We start from the raw sequence: 19,398 nt of genomic DNA, 5'->3' as shown, positions 1-19,398 counted from the left end.
CTTATATGTGGAATGACTTCTCCCCTAAGGAAAGAGGAGCAGTGTTGATATAGGCTCAGTCCCAGAGACTATGTTGCTTAGAAACTGAGCTAAGCGAGAGAAAACCGTGATATGATTTTTCTGGTGATGCAAGAAATGTAGTGAACTGATTTGGATGGCAAGCGCAGGGCTGAGTTAAAGGAGAAATGAGTCAGTCTTACCACTAAAATATAGCACATAATATCTAGGAAAGTTATTATATATTGTTTCCAAACTTCTATAAGAGACCCAAAACCCTGGTGTTCTGTAGTCCCTGAATGAACCTGAATGATCCGTGAATCTTTAATCAGAGAGGGCCACTAGGGGTCAGTGGAATGGCCTTTTGATGATGTGAAGAGAAAACAATGGAGTGTATACCTGTGTTCTTAAAGGAACACTACATAAGATTTCATCTTTTTGTTCCTGGGTTGGAGGCGTGGAGTTACATAGTGCAGGCCAGAGTAGCAATGACCAAGGCTCTGTTCTCCCTAGCACACGTGAGTGAAGTATCACAATGATTTTGAAGCTGCAATTTTACAGCACAAATATTACGGTGTTTCTTTCACAGTAATATTAGGCAGTGCAGACACTTACTGGATGGAGTTCTCGATACGTGAGATGGTGAGGAAGGCTGCCAGATTAGCTGTGTAGGAAGAGATCACAATCAGAGCAAAGAGCCACCAAACGCCCATCATCATCCTTGTGGCCAGGGTGGTGTAAGGCACCTCTCCACCTGGAAAAAGAGAGAGAGAGAGAGAGAGAGAGAGAGAGAGAGAGAGAGAGTGAGTATTCATTCCCAGAAGGTACTTTGACTGAAGGCGGAGAGCACTCAGGTCAACAGCAAACTCTCTTCGAGGCCATCAGACGAGACGGCCAAAGCTTGCTCTTGCTTTATGGGATTCTTAAATGTGTGGATTTTCAAACTTGCCAGTGTCAAAACACGCTGTTCAGTAGTTCAAAAAGTCTAGTCTTGGTGAAGTCTGAGCTTTATAGCAAACAGATGTGCTGTAAAAATGAAAACATTTTCTGCTCCATTGAGGGAGATGGCAAAAACAGGAGGTTGCATTTGGTTTTGAGGGCCATTGGTTTTAACAGAGTCAACTCTGCATTTTCCTGCCAAGATTAGCAATGGAGGGAAGCAATGGTTTGTTCTGGGTCTAGATGTAATGCCTCCTGCAGTTTGCAAGAGAGCTCTAAGAAACAGAGGTGGAATACTGCAAATTAACCTGCTCTTATTATAGCACTAGTACATTTTCTCATGTAAGAGTAGATTTCAAAGTATTGACTATTGTGGAACATTTCTTTCTGTGAAATGAAGGGTATTAACAGGAATTTTTCTGTATTAGTTGCAGTAATAGCGTCTACTCTTCTGGAAAGAGCACTGAAGTAGGAAGAGGAGTCTCGATCACAAGCGCCACTCTGAAACATCCCACTGGAATTGGCTGGAGGTTCTTTATAGGGGCGTACATTTCATTTCAGTGTTTGGGGGTCCCAAAGTATTGTTATTTTAAGGTTACATATATATTCAACCAGTATACCGTTCTTAATGGAAAACCATACTGGTTGGATATTAATGGCTGCCATTTTCAGCTGGACAAACTGTCAGTTTCTCTTTAATCCACACAGCCCTGGGGGCAGATATCCAAAATAAATATGGTTCCAAGTCTGTCCTGAGTTTCTATTTACTGATTAGGAGTCGAAACCCTAAGAACAGATTCTTTGAGTGTCTAGGATTCATTATCACCACTTGATTAATGGTTCAAAGAGTCTATTGACTCACTTTCAGTGACTTCAACTTTCAGCAAACATATCTCTGAATAAATGATTTAGCTCCAGTTTAATCCCAAGGTCTAAAAACACACATTGGTAGTTGGATTGGCGACTCAAAAATGTCCATTGGTGTGAGAGTGTTAGTGAATGTGTGAGTGTGTGTTGCACTGTGAAGGACTGGCACCAGCCTTGCACCCAGTGATTCTGGGTAAGCTCCAGACACACCGCAACCCTGAACTGGATAAGTGGTTATAGACAATGGATGAATGGAAAAAAAAAAAAAAAAAAAAAAATATATATATAATTTGTGGTGTGCGGTCTATGACTCAGTTCCACTTTTAATGACATTGGGCAGCTGCTCCAGAATGTACCATTCTACAAACAATGCTTTTCTGTGACTCACAAGCTGTATGTGCACTGACTGAAAGTGTAATGTTTGGCCTTAAATAAGCCCAAATGAAAAGTTACTAAAAGTAACCCAAGTAGTTTCTCCATAAACAGCTCATTTAAATTGAATAATGTTCTTGATGAATAATTTGAGTTCAAATGAATTATCCCTATAGTGTCAGGACTCTTTTCAGCCGTGCTGATGGATCAGCTCTTTCAAGCTCGGAAAGGCTGGTAGAAATTAGCCTCATTTATCCCCGCCACTCTGCGCAATAATCACAGCTTTAAGTGCAACAAGTGTTTGGCGTTTCAATCTCTTCAGCGAAAGCTCAATAAGACATCTGACACCATCTCCGTCTGACGGGGTCCTTGGAGATGATCCGTCTGCTGAAAGGAAATTTGCTGTTGACATGCGCTCATACAGTATCTCCCGCAGGCGGTGTACTTTCTCCGCCACACAGCCTGCTGCTAATATAGAGGAGGAAAACAGTTCTGTAAGGCATTAGCTGCATTTTCTCTCCCGAGAACCAATTCTTACGTTCTGTTATTTCCAACCTTGTCTAAGAAAGAGAGAGAGGAGGTTTAAGGTTGGAGTGTCTTTCTTCCAAAGGGCAATTCTTCATTCATTTGATGTTTTAACATCCAAGTTTTTGGACTTTAATTTGAAGAAATGTCAAAAGGTCCCTCTGAAGGTCTTCCACTGAGTCCTCCTCTCTTTCTCTTGCTCTCTCTCACACGCACAGTGCTGCTCTCCAAACCCTACTACAGCTTTTACACACTTCACAGTGATTTTTTTTTTTCAAAAAATTCCCAGACACAGCCTCTCTTTGGGAATTCTTTATGGGCGGGGGGAAAAAATGCATCCCTGAGGCTGTAAAGAATTTAAATTTCAAACATATTAGGAGCTCAGAAAAACCCACTTTATGCATCCCATGACATTTCCAAAAAAAAAAAAAGAAAATCTCAGCCTTGCTTTTCAGCTCAGAGTTAGCTCACTCAGGTAACACTGCTGAAACTTAAGAGAAACCCAAAGCCACTGTGATGGAGCGGAAGAACAAAGCGACAAACTAACAAGCTAATGTTGCTAGCAAGATCACAGCCTCCTGTTTGTACAAATAAAGGTGCCCAGTGGAACCTGAAAGAGCTGTTTGGAAAAATGCCATAAAAGTACATTTTATGTTCCCCAAAGAATGCTTTAATACTTCTTTAAAATCACTTTAAATCACTTTTTCAGTGCATTTGCACATTCATACTGGAGCGCAAAGTGTCTCCCAAGCCACACACTCTGAAACAAGAGAACCCAGTCTTCTGTTTCCTTTAGGGATGCCTAAGTCAGAAAACATGGGATAAAACTAGTCATTCTGATTTGCTTCTGTTATTTTGCCATTGTAATTGTACCGAGTAAAAAAAAAAACCTGCAAAAACACAAGCAGAAAAAGAGGAGAAAAGACCAAAAATGGTAAAAACTTTGCTTCTGGTTGCTGCTTGCCCAAGAGTGAGCTGTGGACTCATTATCATTTAAAGGAACAGGTGCTGAAACTAGTTGTTCTGAACAGGGATGTACAGAGAGGGGAGAATGATGCTGTGGTGCCTTATCCATGTTACATTTTGAACAAAGTATGTTACAGAAGTTCCAATTAGACCCCAGTGATGGGTAAGCTGTGGAAATACCTTAAAGTGGATATGAAAAAATTAGTTTTGTTTAAGCTGTCCTTCTTTGAAAATCATACTATTCCGCATGCTGTTGCACAAAAACATATGACTAGGACTATACATATAGTCACACATTGATTTCTTACAGTCACACAGCTTCAGGGACCTGGAGGTTGTGGGTCTGAGTCCTGCCCCGGGTGACTGTCTGTGAGGAGTTGGTGTGTTCTCCCCGTGTCCACGTGGGTTTCCTCCGGGTGCTCCGGTTTCCTCCCACAGTCCAAAAAATAAAATAAACAATCACACATTGGGAGGTGGATTAGCGACTCAAAAGTGTCCATAGGTGTGAGAGGGTGAGTGAATGTATGAGTGTGTGTTGCCCTGTGAAGGACTGGTGCACCCTCCAGGGTTTATTCCCGTCTTGCGCCCAGTGATTCCAGGTAGGCTCCGGACCCACCGCGCCCCTGATTTGGAGAAGCAGTTACAGATAATGAATGAATGAAAATGATTTCTCACAGTAACATGTAGAAAAAATAAAAATAAATATCACAGTGCGTCCAACAATAAAGGAAGCCCTGTGAATATTTTATATAGTGATGTAAAACTGTGAAATATCAGTGTAATGGAAAGCTCTGATTCTACATTCCGACATGATACTGTTTCTGATAGGGACAGCACATGACATAACTTCTATAACGACATATGTAAATTAGTTTAAGGGGCCATTACAACATCCTCAAAACAGACTACTAGTGAAACCACAACAGCCAATTATAATTTTCTAGAATATATGTTCGTTTCATTTAAAAAAAAAAAAAAGTTTCTTTGCCTCACGGTGGAGCCAGGAAGCAAGAGGGGGTGGGGTGAGGTGATTCTGAAGCAGCACATGAGACGTGCGTGGTGACCAATGGGATGCTGCTGAGGCCGAGGCCGTGGTGGAGGCTGATTGTGCCTCCTTCTTCTGACTGCAGGATGTTGATCTTTAGAAAATGAGGCAGCCGGTAATGTAGCTTTTATCTAGGAGCCTTATGACTGGGGTTCAAAGCCACCCCGCCATGCACATCAAATCACCCCAGCCTTATTTTCCAGCAGGTTCCTCACTCTGCGCCTTTGATTCAGTAGCAGGCCAGAAGCGACACACTCCTCTCAGTCCCTCACAGCACGTAAGCACCCACTGTGAGAGGTGGCTTAGAGAAAGAGATCTATAGCAGAAAGAGCTCCATTGTACTTGCTTGCGTGTGTCTGTGTTTGTGTGTGTGTGTGTGTGTGTGTGTGTGTGTGTGTTAGTGACTGTATGGAAAGGAAAGTTGCTTTTCAGATCAATAATGAGAACAATCTTCTAGCTGTTAGACTATCCATGGGTTGTGGCTGATGTCACAGTATAGAGAAGCTGCCATATTGGGGGCCTACTCATTACTCAAACACACAACTCAAGTAAAAACTGTGATTTTTAAACAGTTTTATTGTTTCTGTCAACACTTGTTGCCCTCATTTAGATGCTAAAATGAAATAAATATTTATATATACATATTTCTTAGGGGTCACATTTGCAAACAGAGATAGGTCTGTTCGTCTGTGTCAGTTAATAGAGGACCTTGGGTGCATCCTTAAGTAAGCGCCATACTCCCTACATAGTGCATGTCACAGACAATAAAATTAATAATACTGTACACAGACTGTTGTTGAATGCTAATTTGAGAGGGAAATGGGAGCCTTATATCTTACTAAAAATTATTTTTGACATACAACGCACTATGTTAGTGCAGAAACCATTATTTTATGACTGACACTGTGCCCTACGGATGGTGTAAGGAGACATTAGGGATTCGTCCTCTGCTTCGCTGCAGCGTAGAAACATCTCTCACTGATCGCTCAAACTTTCAGGCAAGGAGCAATACTTCATTAAAGTTTAAGCCAAAACAGAGGAATTATTTTTATACAGAAGCAACTAAGTATTATTTTTAAAGTTAAATATTATACATCTACCATTTGCCTTTATTTCAGCTCTCACTTTTTCTGGAAGAACTGATTTCAGTTTTACCAACCAACCTGCAGAGGCACTCCTGGCTTCTCATTAGGGCTGGGCGATGTCTATCTACTGGCCATACACTAATGTCCACAGGGAAACATTGAGAGGATGATGACATCCTTTGAGAAAGACAAATTGTTCTCAAGATACAGAACAGTACACAATCATTTCCTTCACCCACTTAAAGCTGAAAACACTGTTTGTCTGAGGGTTGTGGTGGTATACAAGTTCTTGCATTTGTTTTTCAAACAATATTTTGGTTTCGTAAACCAGGTGTATAGCATAGCTAATTTCTCTGTCTCACATGCAACATATAATTATATCTTATCCTATAATTAAACAAAGGCATTTGATACTAAGGATGACTATTACAGACTATGCATGCAGAAATGTGATATATGGCAATATTTAGATTTAAAATATATGATAAAATACATGGATTTCCCTTATATCCAACTATATATATCTGTCACAGACCCACAAATAAGTGACATTTATAACAACGTATTTGAACTTTCACACTTCTTGAAATAAACGAATATATATATATATATATATATATATATATATATATATATATATATATATATATACACATATCTGCTGTGTTGTCATTTATTGTAACTGAGGTGTAATATTAAAAATGACAATTCATGTAATTAAAATCAATACACTAATTTCACTCTCACTAACACTGAAATCATCTTTAAATCATCTAAACTAAAAAACTAAAACTCACCTTTTTTCTTGATGGAACTTGTGAGGAATACAGTGATGAATACATTTTTAACATTTGACACTTTCAAACTTTTTATGATAATTTGCTGAATAAAGAGACAGCTGTCGTTTTTATTCAAATTAAAGCTCCACACAAAAGCCTTTAAGCCTTCTTTGTACATTTAATGCAGGTATATATACACATATATATATTATGCGTGTAAAGTCATATGGGTATTCCTTCTGGGTATAAGACTGTGCTTTTACAAACATTCATTTTAGGGCTGAAACAGGGAGTCACTTTCTGCACTCAATCTTAAATAATGAGACCAGTCCAAAACATAATATGAGAATTTAGAGATCACGCCAGTGAACCTGCTGCTTTTTGGCAGTGTTCATTTTTTCTCAATCACATTCTGTACCTAAAATATCCAAGCATAAACATGGGGTATCCCAGTCCATTTGATATTTTCTTTCATGTGCTTATGCTGCATTACGTACTCTTAGTAGTTAGTACTATTTACTGCCTTATTGTACGGCCATTCACTTTTACACACCTGCCAGTTCCTCTAAATGGGATCATGACCACTAACATCACCCTACTATAATATGTGATGTGTGTATATAGAATATCATCACTGTCCAAGGGGAAACATGCATCTCCAAAATGTTAACATTACAGGAGAAGGATAAAGCTTAACCTTCATTCATTCATTATCTGTAACCGCTTATCCAATTCAGAGCCTACCTGGAATCATTGGGCTCAAGGCAGGAATACACCCTGGAGGGGGCGCCAGCCCTTCACATGGCAACACAGACACACACATTCACTTACAGTCACTTTTGAATCCACATGCAACGTGTGCTTTTGGACTGTGGGAGGAAACCGGAGCACCTGGAGGAAACCCACGCGGACACAGGGAGAACACACCAACTCCTCACAGACAGTCACCCAGAGCGGGAATCGAACCCACAACCTCCAGGTCCCTTTAGCTGTGTGACTGCGACACTACCTGCTGCGCCACCGTGCCACCCGCTTAACTTAAAATGGAAGTAAATATAAAAATATAAAAATCTTATTCAGAGTAATTTCGGAGCATTTCTATTGGTCTGTTCATCATAAAATGTTCACACAATGTAAAGGACTACTGCTATGTTCAATTGATGTAGTAAAGTAAAAAAACCTAAAAATGGAGACAGGTATTTCACTGGAGAATGATGATATACATTTGGCTCATACAACTGACATTCATTAATTCAGTCATTCATTCGTAACCGCTTGTCCGGTTCAGGGTTGTGATGATATAATAGTAATAAATATATGAATTAGTCATATTACCATTATGTCAAAATTCATTTTATTTTCAGCAGGTGAAGAGGAGAACAGACCAAACTCCTCACAGTCAGTGATTGAACACACAACCCCAGAACACTGGAGCTGTGCAGCAGGGACCCCTTCTGTGCCATTGTGCCCCCAGCTTTAAAGGTCTATTAACAAAATCATTGCCAATTTCTAAAGGATATAGCAAGGTCGGGAAATGGTTGTGTAAAACATAAAAAAAGTGGAAAGAAAATGAACCTAGGTACAAATGAGGCCTTTAATAAATCCACTTTCTTAATGAATGTACCTGCTGAGCAAAAGTGTGCTGGAATTACACATTCAGTCTGGGTGTAGCAACTCACCATAAGTATTCAACCTGTTAATCAGAAATAAAAAGTGGTCCTGGTGTGCTGCCTCAGATTTCCCAGCAGTTTCTCTAAGCAGCTGGGGCAGACTGGTTTAAGTGGATTCCTGAGTGAGGAGAACTGTGGAGGAACACTATGAATGGCCCTTCATGGCTGTCAGAAGCCTTGTGGATGTAGCCAAGTGTGAGTGGATGGCCCACTCTTCTCTCTCTCTCTCTCTGGCTGTGAAAAGGTCAATCAGCTGAAGGTCATCAAGTCCTTCAGATCAATACCTTCTTTTGACATATTTGACTATCCCCTTCTTCATGATGTTGCATTTTTATTCTAACACTGTGCGATGAATAAACACATACAGCGCTGAGCAAGGACACCCTCAAATAATATTTACATTTTCAGAATGTATGTTAGAAAAAAAAGATAATCAACATGCATAAAATATAAGAGATAAATAAATAAGACTGCTATCACATTGTAATTGACTACACCACTCCTCATCAGATAAACAGCATTTAAAGCTCAAGGCCCACTCTCCTTTCAGATGTGAAAAAATACACTGATGAGAAGATAATTCTACAGTATGGGGGTGAAAGGATCTGTGAAGAGGTCAAGAAGCTGGTAAATGTGCACACTCAAATATTCTACACTCATTAACTATTTTTCAGGTCCACTGTTATAGCTCTACAATTACATTTACAGTTGCAGACCATCTGTTGCTCTGCATACGTTGTATTTCACCTTGCTCTTCAACGGTTAAGACACCCACAGATCATCAGGTTTTCCATCCTCACAGACCACACAACATTTTACTTTCTACTCAGAACATTCAGAACAAGCTTCACACCACAGAAATGACAAACATTGTGTTTTTGATACAAACGACTCACTCAGATCTCCCTCATTCCGATGCCATCCCTGATCACGGGGTCCTACGTCATCAGAAATTTATTCGCAAAAGTGCATTGGATGGAAACAATTCATTTCGCAATTTTTTCCTGCTGATATTTCTTTATTAAAAAAAAAACATATGCGGAAATCCAGCTATTCTCAGTGCTACAGTGACACTGACATGGTTTTGTTTTGTTGTGTTGTGCTCCTGCGAGTGGATCAGACGCATCAGTGCTGCTGGAGTTTTTAAACCCCTCAGTGCCACAGCTGGATTGAGAATAGTCCACCAGCCTACACCAGACATCCAGTTCACTGATGAAGGACTAGAGAATGACCAATACTAGTTACTTATATAAGTAATATAGATTATAATAATATAGATTTCCAAATTTACACATAGCTCTTCATATAGTTGCAAAATATGAACAACAACAACAGCAACAATAATAATAATAATAATAATAATAATAATAGTCTTCATGACTGAAAATGTTCTCACATTTATAGATGAAACATCAAAACTCTAGGGATGGCAGAGAAGCAGGGTAGGAAGTGTTTGAAAAATAACATAATGAATTTGAGGATTCCTCTCAGATGGCTTTAAGCTCACACACACACACACACACACACACACACACACACACACACACACACACACATACAAAAAAAATCCATACTTCAGTTCACTGTCACTCAACAGTTAAATCAGCTTCAAATAAGTCCTTTGAAGCTACTGGGGTAGAACATTCAAAGGTTTATTCGTAGGTGCCTTGTAAAGCTTTAAATCTCTGCAACACCTTGAGAGCTGAAGATTGTAACTGCTGATGAGTAGCGTACATTTTTATTTATTTATTTATTTCTTTTCTTTCCAAGAGCACTCTGGCAATAAATAACTTAAGGACATGCCTCCTACCACATGGCACCTTTAGTTTTTGGGCACGGTACCAGACGTGGAAGACTGTGTGTGTTGTGTATGTGTGTGCGTGTGTGTGTGTGTGTGTGTGTGTGTGTGTGTGTGTGTGTGTGTGTTTACATGCAGGTCTAGTGTGTGTTTGAGGATGTGTGTACACATGTGTATATGCAATTTATTCAGGCCATCAAGCATCTCATTATGAAGCTTGCTGGCAAATAATGCCATCAATTTGCATACAGTTTACCGCTCGCTTGGCGTGGCCTCGCCTCTTGAACCGCTATCTCTCCAGACAGCCACCCAGTAACTCGCAGCCTTATAAATCATCCGCATAAAAAATAAATAAATGCTAAGGTGTGCCTCACAACACACTGCTTTGGCTGCAGAATGTTTGCAAGCTATGGGTGAGCAAGGCAGAGAGAGAGAGAGAGAGAGAGAGAGAGAGAGAGAGAGAGAGAGAGAGAGAGAGAGAGAGAGAGTTGGAGTATGTATATCTTAGGGGTGTCGAGTGATTATGTGTAGGTAATTGGGATTAATTGCCATTGTGTTTTCCTTGGTTTAAATCTCAGCCTAAAGTATTTTTTTTCCTGTTAAATTAATTGCATTTATTTGTAGAAATAAGATGAAAAAAATTAGCTTAATCGGCATGGATTAATTACGTCCAGTAATTTAGGAACATTATATTTCAACTTGTCTCACGTTTGTTGAAGCATAAAATTTAAACAGGCCATTTAGGAAAACATCTCTGGACATGCTTGAGTGTTTCCGAAGATGAATTCTATTCGATTTCTGCTTGCTTTTGCATACACATATAATGTATGTGGTGGCACGGTGATGCAGCCTGTAGTGTCGCAGTCACACAGCTCCAGGGACCTAGAGGTTGTGGGTTCGAGTCCCACTTCGGGTGACTGTCTGTAGGTGTGAGTGTGTGAGTGAATGTGAGTGTGTGTCACCCTGTTAAGGACTGGCGTGTGTTCCCGCCTTGCACCCAATGATTCCAGGTAGGCTCCGGACCCACTGTGACTCTGAATTGGATAAGGGGTTTCAGACTATGAATTATATATATATATATATATATATATATATATATATATAAACAGAGAGAAAGAGAGACCTATCTATCAGGGAGATTTAGGTGAAAAAAGATAGAGAGTTAAGTATCCAACAGTGAGATGGAGAGAGACAGCAAGAGCAGCAAGAGACAGACACAACAGCACAGAGAGAGAGAGAGAGAGAGAGAGAGAGAGAGAGAGAGAGAGAGAGAAACAGTAGAAGATGGGACTCATCCCAAAGGAATAAAGAAGTAACTGGAGTGTGTAACATCTACGAACACCATCTTGCCTTGGCCTCCAGTAACTAGTCAAACAGGATTTCACTCATTTCCATGACGCAGGATTACAGCTTGCTGCACATCCAAGAAAAGAGGAAAAAAAAAAAAGACCTATCTGCCATTAAGCTTCAAGTATGACGCCAGAGCAAACACTGTTTTTCATGTGTTTCTGCCATTTCACAGGGTAATAACAACAGTGTCAAGAGTGATTTCCCTTTGATACAAATGAACAGCTCAACCTTCAGTAGAGCTGCGGAGAGGACGAGTGCTGAAGGATGGCGTCGTCTGAAGAGCACTGCCATGGAAATAAGGCAAAGTGATCTATTCTTTCTTAAACATTTGAGAAACACCAAGGAGCATCCTGCTTCTAGCCCTCATAATCTATAGGAGAAATGAATAGGAGAGGGGAATGTCTGCTTACTCTCTTCATGCTGTCAACAGTAAAAATCCACACAAGACGCCCTGTTATCGCCTCCTTGACTGTAATTTCCATTTCACAGAGTATAAAGCAAATTATTATTTTTTTCCCCTCATTTTTGGAGGATGATATCTTAGCAAATCCATTTGGAAACACATCCAATTCACTGCGCTGGTTTTTGTTGAGCCTCAGGCTTGCTGCAGCTTGGCTTGAGGTGGGGTTCGACATTATCAGAGTGGTTTCTTTCTCATTAGAATGGAGGAGACGTTTTACCTCACTTCCTTAAAACGCTGCCCGAGGCCAGGCACCACTCTCACGCTATAAAATAGCACTGAGACACAAGACCAAACACATCAACTCCAATATAAGCTCAATAGAATGCAAATCACAGCAAACTGGAATTATACAGTATATACTGTACATTCTGAAACAAAGAGGTTGATCACATCACCAACCAACACCCCAAAAACTAGTCATTGCACTTGAAGCAGCAGAATGTGAAATTTGATGTTTTTGCTCTTGGGCTCCCTCTACAGTTGTGTTTCCATCCACTGCCTTTTTGTGAATCAACTTCAGATGAAGTCGTCTCCTGTGATCAGGGGAGATGAAAAGATCTGAGTGTGTTTTAGCTTTGATCAGAATCGTTTTTACAGCCATTTAGATCAAAAACACACTTTATATTAAAAAAATTATTTGATATTTATTTGTTGGGCTTCTGTTTCGTTTCTGGTTTAAGCTATAGAATGTCTTCTTAACATTTTGACAAGGCGGTAAATAACTACCTAGTGGTCTCTGACATTTGCGCAGTGCTGTGTAATCTACACATGCACTGAAATAAGCTCGGGTTGTGATGGTATGAAATCAGAGTGGTCCTAAAGCCTGGATAGAAGAGGAAAGAGTTAGGGGAGTCAGTTAACACCCCATGGTCACACAGGTATGAAGCCGCTGAAACATCATTGTTTATCTGAAAACCCTTTTCCATCACTCTTTTGAGTATTTCTTCTTTGGCGATGTTCCAACTCCTCCACCTCGTCCAAGCGTAAAACTCCTATGGCAATATTTGGGTGTTTTTTTGTGAATTTTGGGCCTTTTCCATTCAGGTTATTTATAGGCATTTCCAGTTGGACCCCCCACTTAAGTGACATCTAAACCAATGTCTGAGTAAATCTTTTGCCATGAATTTGCTGCTGTCTGCAGTCTCTGTAGTGTGATATTATCATATTTCTGGACATCCTGCTGTGCTTTCTTCACTGGCTTCCTGTAGCTGCCAGCATCAGGTTTAAAACTCTCATGCTTACCTACAAAGCCCTTCGAGCTTCAAGTACAGCTCAACATGACCCGCCATCCATCAAGACACATGAAAAACAAGTGTCAAGACTCTTCTCAGTCCTGGCGCCAAGATGGTGGAATGAACTTCCACTGGCTGTCCGAACAGTGTACTCTCTTGCAGTCTGAACGCAGGCTGAAGACCCATCCCTTTGTGACACACTTAAGTGAGCATTAATCTGCGCACTGAAACAGATTGCATCGATGCACCAATACCACATTTTCCCTTCCAAAAGTGATATTGATATTTCATGATATTAAATTATCTACCAACACTGAGTACTGATATGAACTATATCTATCTTAATTACTAGTCGTGTGCTTATAATATTTATATTGCTATGCTTTCAGATTTTATTCTGTTAAAGCAGTGTCCTGTATTGCTAATAAGATATAATAAGCTTGAATGAACATTTACTTTTTATTAACTGCACATTAAAACTGTTATTATTTAAACATTTCCTAGATGCAGTAACAAGTACAACTAGGAATACATAATATAGCTTGACTAAACAACTTTTTACAAGACTTTTTGTCAAGACTGTGAAAAGCACTTTCTAAGTACTGCTGCTGACCTGTTTTAGCATGCTTCTTTGTAGTTGCTAGAATGAAGTCAGTGTTCTTTGCCATGTCTTAAGCTGTGGTTACACTACATGAGTTTTAGCTCAATTCCAAATACTTTTGCCTCGAAATTATGTTTCAGACCAGTCGCAGTATATTAAACGTTTGATTTTTTCGACCCGACTTTGGATGTAGTCGCGTAGTGTAAACTCTCTACCAACTTTGGACGAGTCCCTTCAACAGCCAATGAAAACAGAGCACAGAAAGTAAACACAGGCGCATGCAGTGGAGCCCTACCGCGGGGACGGATAAAACTATGAACAAATACAATATATTACATAGTGCTGGATGCACATGTCCCCAAATAATGAGTATTACCTGTAGGAGAACATAGTGAGCCACAAAACACTCTGTTACAGCCTTTATTCCAACTGTATTCTAATTTTACATTCCATCTTAAATGACGCAACACTGGCGTGTGTTTCCGTTCTGAACCACCTTAAATGGCTGCGCTGACCAAGTTTTCACATCCACGTCCCATTTTTACATGTACATGACTTGTACGTCCGTATTTATCTGTCTCCTAGGAAACGCGAGTGTGTTAAAATTGACAAAAACTGTCGCGTAGTATGAAACACCCAGTCTGTTTTGCATCTAGCAGCATGTAAGCGTGTCAATATCTGCTTCATGGGGTATGTCCCAAAAAGTGTCCATGTGTACTACATGTAGAGAATGGTGAGTAGTGGGCCATTTCAAACACACCTATAATATCGGCGCTCTCAGTGCCGATATGATACTGTGTTTAACTGCCAGTATCTGTGCCGTATCGGTATCGATGCAACACTAGACTGTATTGCACTTAAACTGTGCATAACTCCATTCTTTCTAGGTTTGAGCGCTGACTTGATGCTGTGTATTGCACTTACTATGTTTTGTTCTTTCTAGGTATAAGCCCTTCTTCTGGCAGCGGGAGTTGGACTCAGACCTATTTTTACTAGCTAGGATACACATTCTGTCTGAACACTAAGCACTTTTGTGAGTCGCTCTGGATAAGTGCGTCTACTAAATGCTATAAATGTAATCCTCGGTTTAACTCAGTTTGTCCGACTGCAGACCGATCACAGACTGTTTGGTCTGCATTGATTCGATGACTGGGGAGGTGTGCAGCAAATCATGGTGTAAGGTACGGCATAGAGTTCACTGTATCTATCTGGAATTTACTTGCTTATGGTGTAGGTCACACCTAGGTCCCAAAATTCCCTCAAAATCTGCAAAGATCAATAAACAATATCAGAGAGATTAACAGTATCTCACCGCGACCCTGAAATGGAAAAGCGGAAAAGAAGATGAATGAATGAGTGAATAAACAGTATCTGCAGCTTTTTTTTTATATAAATTAAAGACACAAACAAACAAACAATGTTGACATTCTGCATAAGAAAATGAGGACAAAAATTGCCAAAATTATGTGGGCAAAAATACAAGGCTTTGTAGAGCACTTCTAACATGCAGTTTCTCCTCTTTGCTGCAGTAGTACCTTCGACTCTTCTGGTAAGACTTTACATTTGCTGGAACATTGCTGTGAAGATCTGATCATTTTCAGCCATGACACCATTAGTGAAGTACTGATGTTGGAGGAGTAGTTCTGGATCAAATCCCAAAGGTATTGGAGGGTGCTCTGTCACTTCAGAGAACACAGTTCCACTGCATCTAGTAGACAGGTAATTCTTCAGCCTGACATATTTCATTCCAAACTCAGCAGCATGGCTATGCACTATACCCAGGAACAATGTCAGCTACGCATCCCCCCCCCACGTACACACACACCACCCAGCACACACCCCTTAGGGGACATTACATAGACTTCCATTCACTTTTGGAGACCCAGCATTACCTGTCCTGACAGTACGACTAACTTATCTTTAACCCTAAATCAAATCCAAATCTTAAATAAACCTTACAGCATGTCTTCTCCTTAAAGTGTAATGATATAAATTGTGGGGACCAATTCGTTTCCCCCCCCCCCCCCCCCCCCCCCCCAAAAAAAAAAAAAAAGAGATAATTCCATACAATCTGATATATTCCTGGCACACACACACACACACACACACACATTTATGAATACCTCCATTGAAATAACACTACACCTACACCTAATACAACCCTAACCTCATAACCAAAATTAAGCCATTCCACATTTCACAACAAGTTAGCTTTTCACATTAAATGAATAGTTTTTGTAAACGAAAAAAAAAAATGAATTAAAAAATTGAACCAGAAATTTCCTCATAATACCAAAATCAAGTATTATCCTTTCAAAGACACTTGTTCCTCACAATTATATATGAAAACATGTTCCCTTCACCTTCACATATACACATATTCTCTCTGTCTAGGCATGTTGTAGTCTACAGAGGTATTCTGAATAGTTCCAAAGTTTGAGGACTGTGTCCATCAGCCCCTAAACCAAATTCATCAGTACATCAGTCACAGTCACTCCATGAGCTCTGAATCTGCAATATCGAGTTAGAGGGTTAGTAGACCTGTCTGCTTGCTTGTTTACTAGACACTTTTGAAGCATTTTTACAGTAGCAAGAGGAACTGTAGCTCAGGGTCTAGGTGTTGATCAGAGGAGAGTGGATGTTGTTCTCTGACCAGTCTGATAAACATTTCCAAAAATCTGTTTGTGTTAAATACAATTAAAGACATGTAATATATCAGCTCAGTTCCAGCATGGCATATTTTATAGATCAAACCAAGCACTCATTAACAAAGCAGGGTAGTGTAAATCCTGGGTCTTTGCAATATTACTTCTCTTTTAATGTGTGACAGCAGGTTGGGGTCTGGTTCAAGATTCAAATTGAGCAGCACCACTCGGGTCTCTAAGGTCAGGTATGAGTGCAGGCTTCAATTTCATGCCTGTAGAGACCTCTTACATAAACTATTAAATTACATTTAGGTGAAAAATATCAGGCATTTGCTATGAAGCTAGACTGAGGGTCTATGTTCCTTGAACACTAAAACTTGTTCACCACCAAATCTGGAGAGTAGGACAAGCCAGTACAGACACAGTCTGATTATGAATATAATGTTATGTAACCTATATAATATACTTCCAACTTAATGGCATACACAGCACTGCAAGCATCATTAGCATGTTTATGTGCTTTTCAGTTGTCGAAACGTAATGCACCCTGACTTCTCACTGCTAGCAAACATCAAGAAGATGCAGGAAAAAGGAGGAACATCTTTTTTGGAGAGCCATTTTGTTCCCTGCACGGCTTCCATGTCCCAAATGGTGGCGGAATATTACAAGGGAAGCCAATTAGATTCAAATTCATGCTTGCCAGTAATTACTTTTAGCCTGGCTATTTGAAGATATTCATGGAGACTAGCTCTGAGAGAGAGATAATGCTCATTTTATACAGACAAAAGTGGGTAAAATCATCACCACTCCATTTTTTTATTTATTTTTTTTGGGGGGCCCTCTAAAATGATATAGTTGTAATTGGAATATGAACTTCTGAAATAGATTCCTAAGCAACCTGCCATGACTGCTTCAACCTGAAATTATGCTAATGCAGGTTCCCAGAGAGATGGCAATCAAAGTCAGCTTCTCTGCAATTTACAACTAAACGTACTTGAGATATTTTATTCAAATTTTTGTGAATTCAATGCAGATTCATCAGCAGCTGTGAGAGCACAAATTGTATTTATCCTTTCGTGTCACTCACTACTTACTGAGCGCACGCTCCACATCAGTAATGAGCTTGGCATGTGAGCAAAAACCTGCCTGTCAACTTGACGGATCATATTGGGACAGTGCTGATACGCCTGGGCTGACTCGGCACATTATGAGTGTATGCGTAAGCTGCATTAAACTCACATTTGAATAATGCTATTTGATAAACATACGCTTGACCTGCTACACCAAACTGCCAGTGTCAAATCTGACACCATTAATTGCATGATGTGTTAGAGCAAGATACCACTTGAGTATGCGACTTACGCTCACATTGACTTTACATTCAGAACAAACTGGAAAAGCACACACGCACACACACACACACACACATAATAAGCAATTATATGATTGCATTATCTGTAACTTCTGACACGGTAAAAATATTATTTTCACTTAAATAGTAAGTAACTTGCCTGCCTCAAAGGGAATTCCACTGATTTCCTGCATAATTTCCTGCATAATTCAGTCATTAAACAAAGTCATTCAGTGAGGTTTAATATAAAATACAGCACTGTAGAAAAACTTACAAACTGGGATTTTCTTTTTAAAGAGATGTTGATAGAAAATAGAGGAATTGAAGTTTACTGTTCACAATAATTCAAAACAGCCATTCTTCCTGTGTTATTTACAACACCAATGGTAAAATGCTGGTATAAATCATAAAATAAATCTAAAAATACTTTTTTTTGACAGTCATTTGCAGGCCATAACATACATAAATAAATACATAGATAAACAAACAAACAAACCTCAATATTTACAACATGTAAAACATGTCTCTGACCGTAGCCAACATACTCATAACCACTTCATGTATTCTCCTTCTTTAAGGAAGCTTTTTGAAGCATCATTCCCTATTTCTCATCAGCACCACTGGAAACATTCATTCATTGTCTGTAACTACTTATCCAGTTCAGGGTCGCGGTGTGTCCGGAGCCTACCCGGAATCATTGGGCACAAGGTGGGTATTCTGTGTGTGAATGTGTTGGTTTAACTTTTTCCAAATCTCTCTTCGTGGCAGTCCGATTATTTGAGGTTATCATCCACTACCTAGTTTTAGCGGTTAATATATAATGATTTTAAATGTGTGCTGTTGATTTAACACATTTTTGCAATCAAGGAGAATCTAAAAAATTGTTCTTTAAACACACAACTACTTTATAGAAAAAAAATCTTATATTTCTTGTGTTATATTATTATTTTTTGTGTATCTACTGTGATTGTATATAACTTTGTACAAGCACCACGCTTATTGAGAAGGCATTAGTTTAAATATATATAATTAGGTGCCTTCTATAATTAGACTTCTGCACATTTCTGTACATCTTATTTTGTGAAATTAACTCATCTTTCCCCATTGTCCTTTAATTAACATCTGGGGTTTATTTTAAAATAGGATTCAATCTGAGCTAATTAACTAACATATTCTCTATGACCAATTGACCCATCTCATTATGGGTGCCAAAGTTATGGAGCTGACAGACTACGACTGTCAATGCAGACATGATGAATTTGCCAGTATACTCTTTGTATAAGACGAAACACACAGAGCTTTCTATGTAATTGTAAACTTTTGTGGATGTCCTAAATCCTCACATGACAAGACTGTCTTTTGAAATGTATAGAAAACAATGTAGCGTGCCCAGTGAGGGAGCTTTTTTCCATCCACATACTCCCAAACGCAAGCTGGGATACATTATGCATAGCTACAGTACAGCACATTCTCTGGAGAGATCCAATGCATATTTAAGCCAGTTGATCTGAAAGTGACGTCCACACATACACATACATGGAAAGACAAATAGCTGAGTGGATCAGGACTGACTGCTACAATAGATTGCATGATTGACCAGCTCTTCTGCCAGGTTTTCATTGGGAGTCATGGAAATGCTGTCGCCAGGAACAGATTTGCTTCCAGAGAATTGGAAAGGCAGGATTGGAGGCTTTTCTGGCACCTGAAGGATGC

General features: G+C 39.6%; 1 protein-coding gene across 2 annotated transcripts in view; it reads right to left on the bottom strand.

The window, feature by feature from the left end:
- Nucleotides 1-19,398, bottom strand: part of grid2 (glutamate receptor, ionotropic, delta 2) — a 599,368-nt gene that overhangs the window by 73,064 nt on the left and 506,906 nt on the right. For both annotated transcript variants that reach the window (XM_066644040.1, XM_066644041.1), the window contains exon 12: nt 613-751. In XM_066644040.1, coding sequence (XP_066500137.1) covers nt 613-751 — 139 coding nt within the window. The remainder of the gene's footprint in view (nt 1-612; nt 752-19,398) is intronic.

This window comes from Hoplias malabaricus, chromosome 14 (genome assembly GCF_029633855.1).
Source record: "Hoplias malabaricus isolate fHopMal1 chromosome 14, fHopMal1.hap1, whole genome shotgun sequence".
NCBI classification, from domain to species: Eukaryota; Metazoa; Chordata; class Actinopteri; order Characiformes; family Erythrinidae; genus Hoplias; species Hoplias malabaricus.
This window is presented reverse-complemented; position numbering and strand designations above follow the sequence as displayed.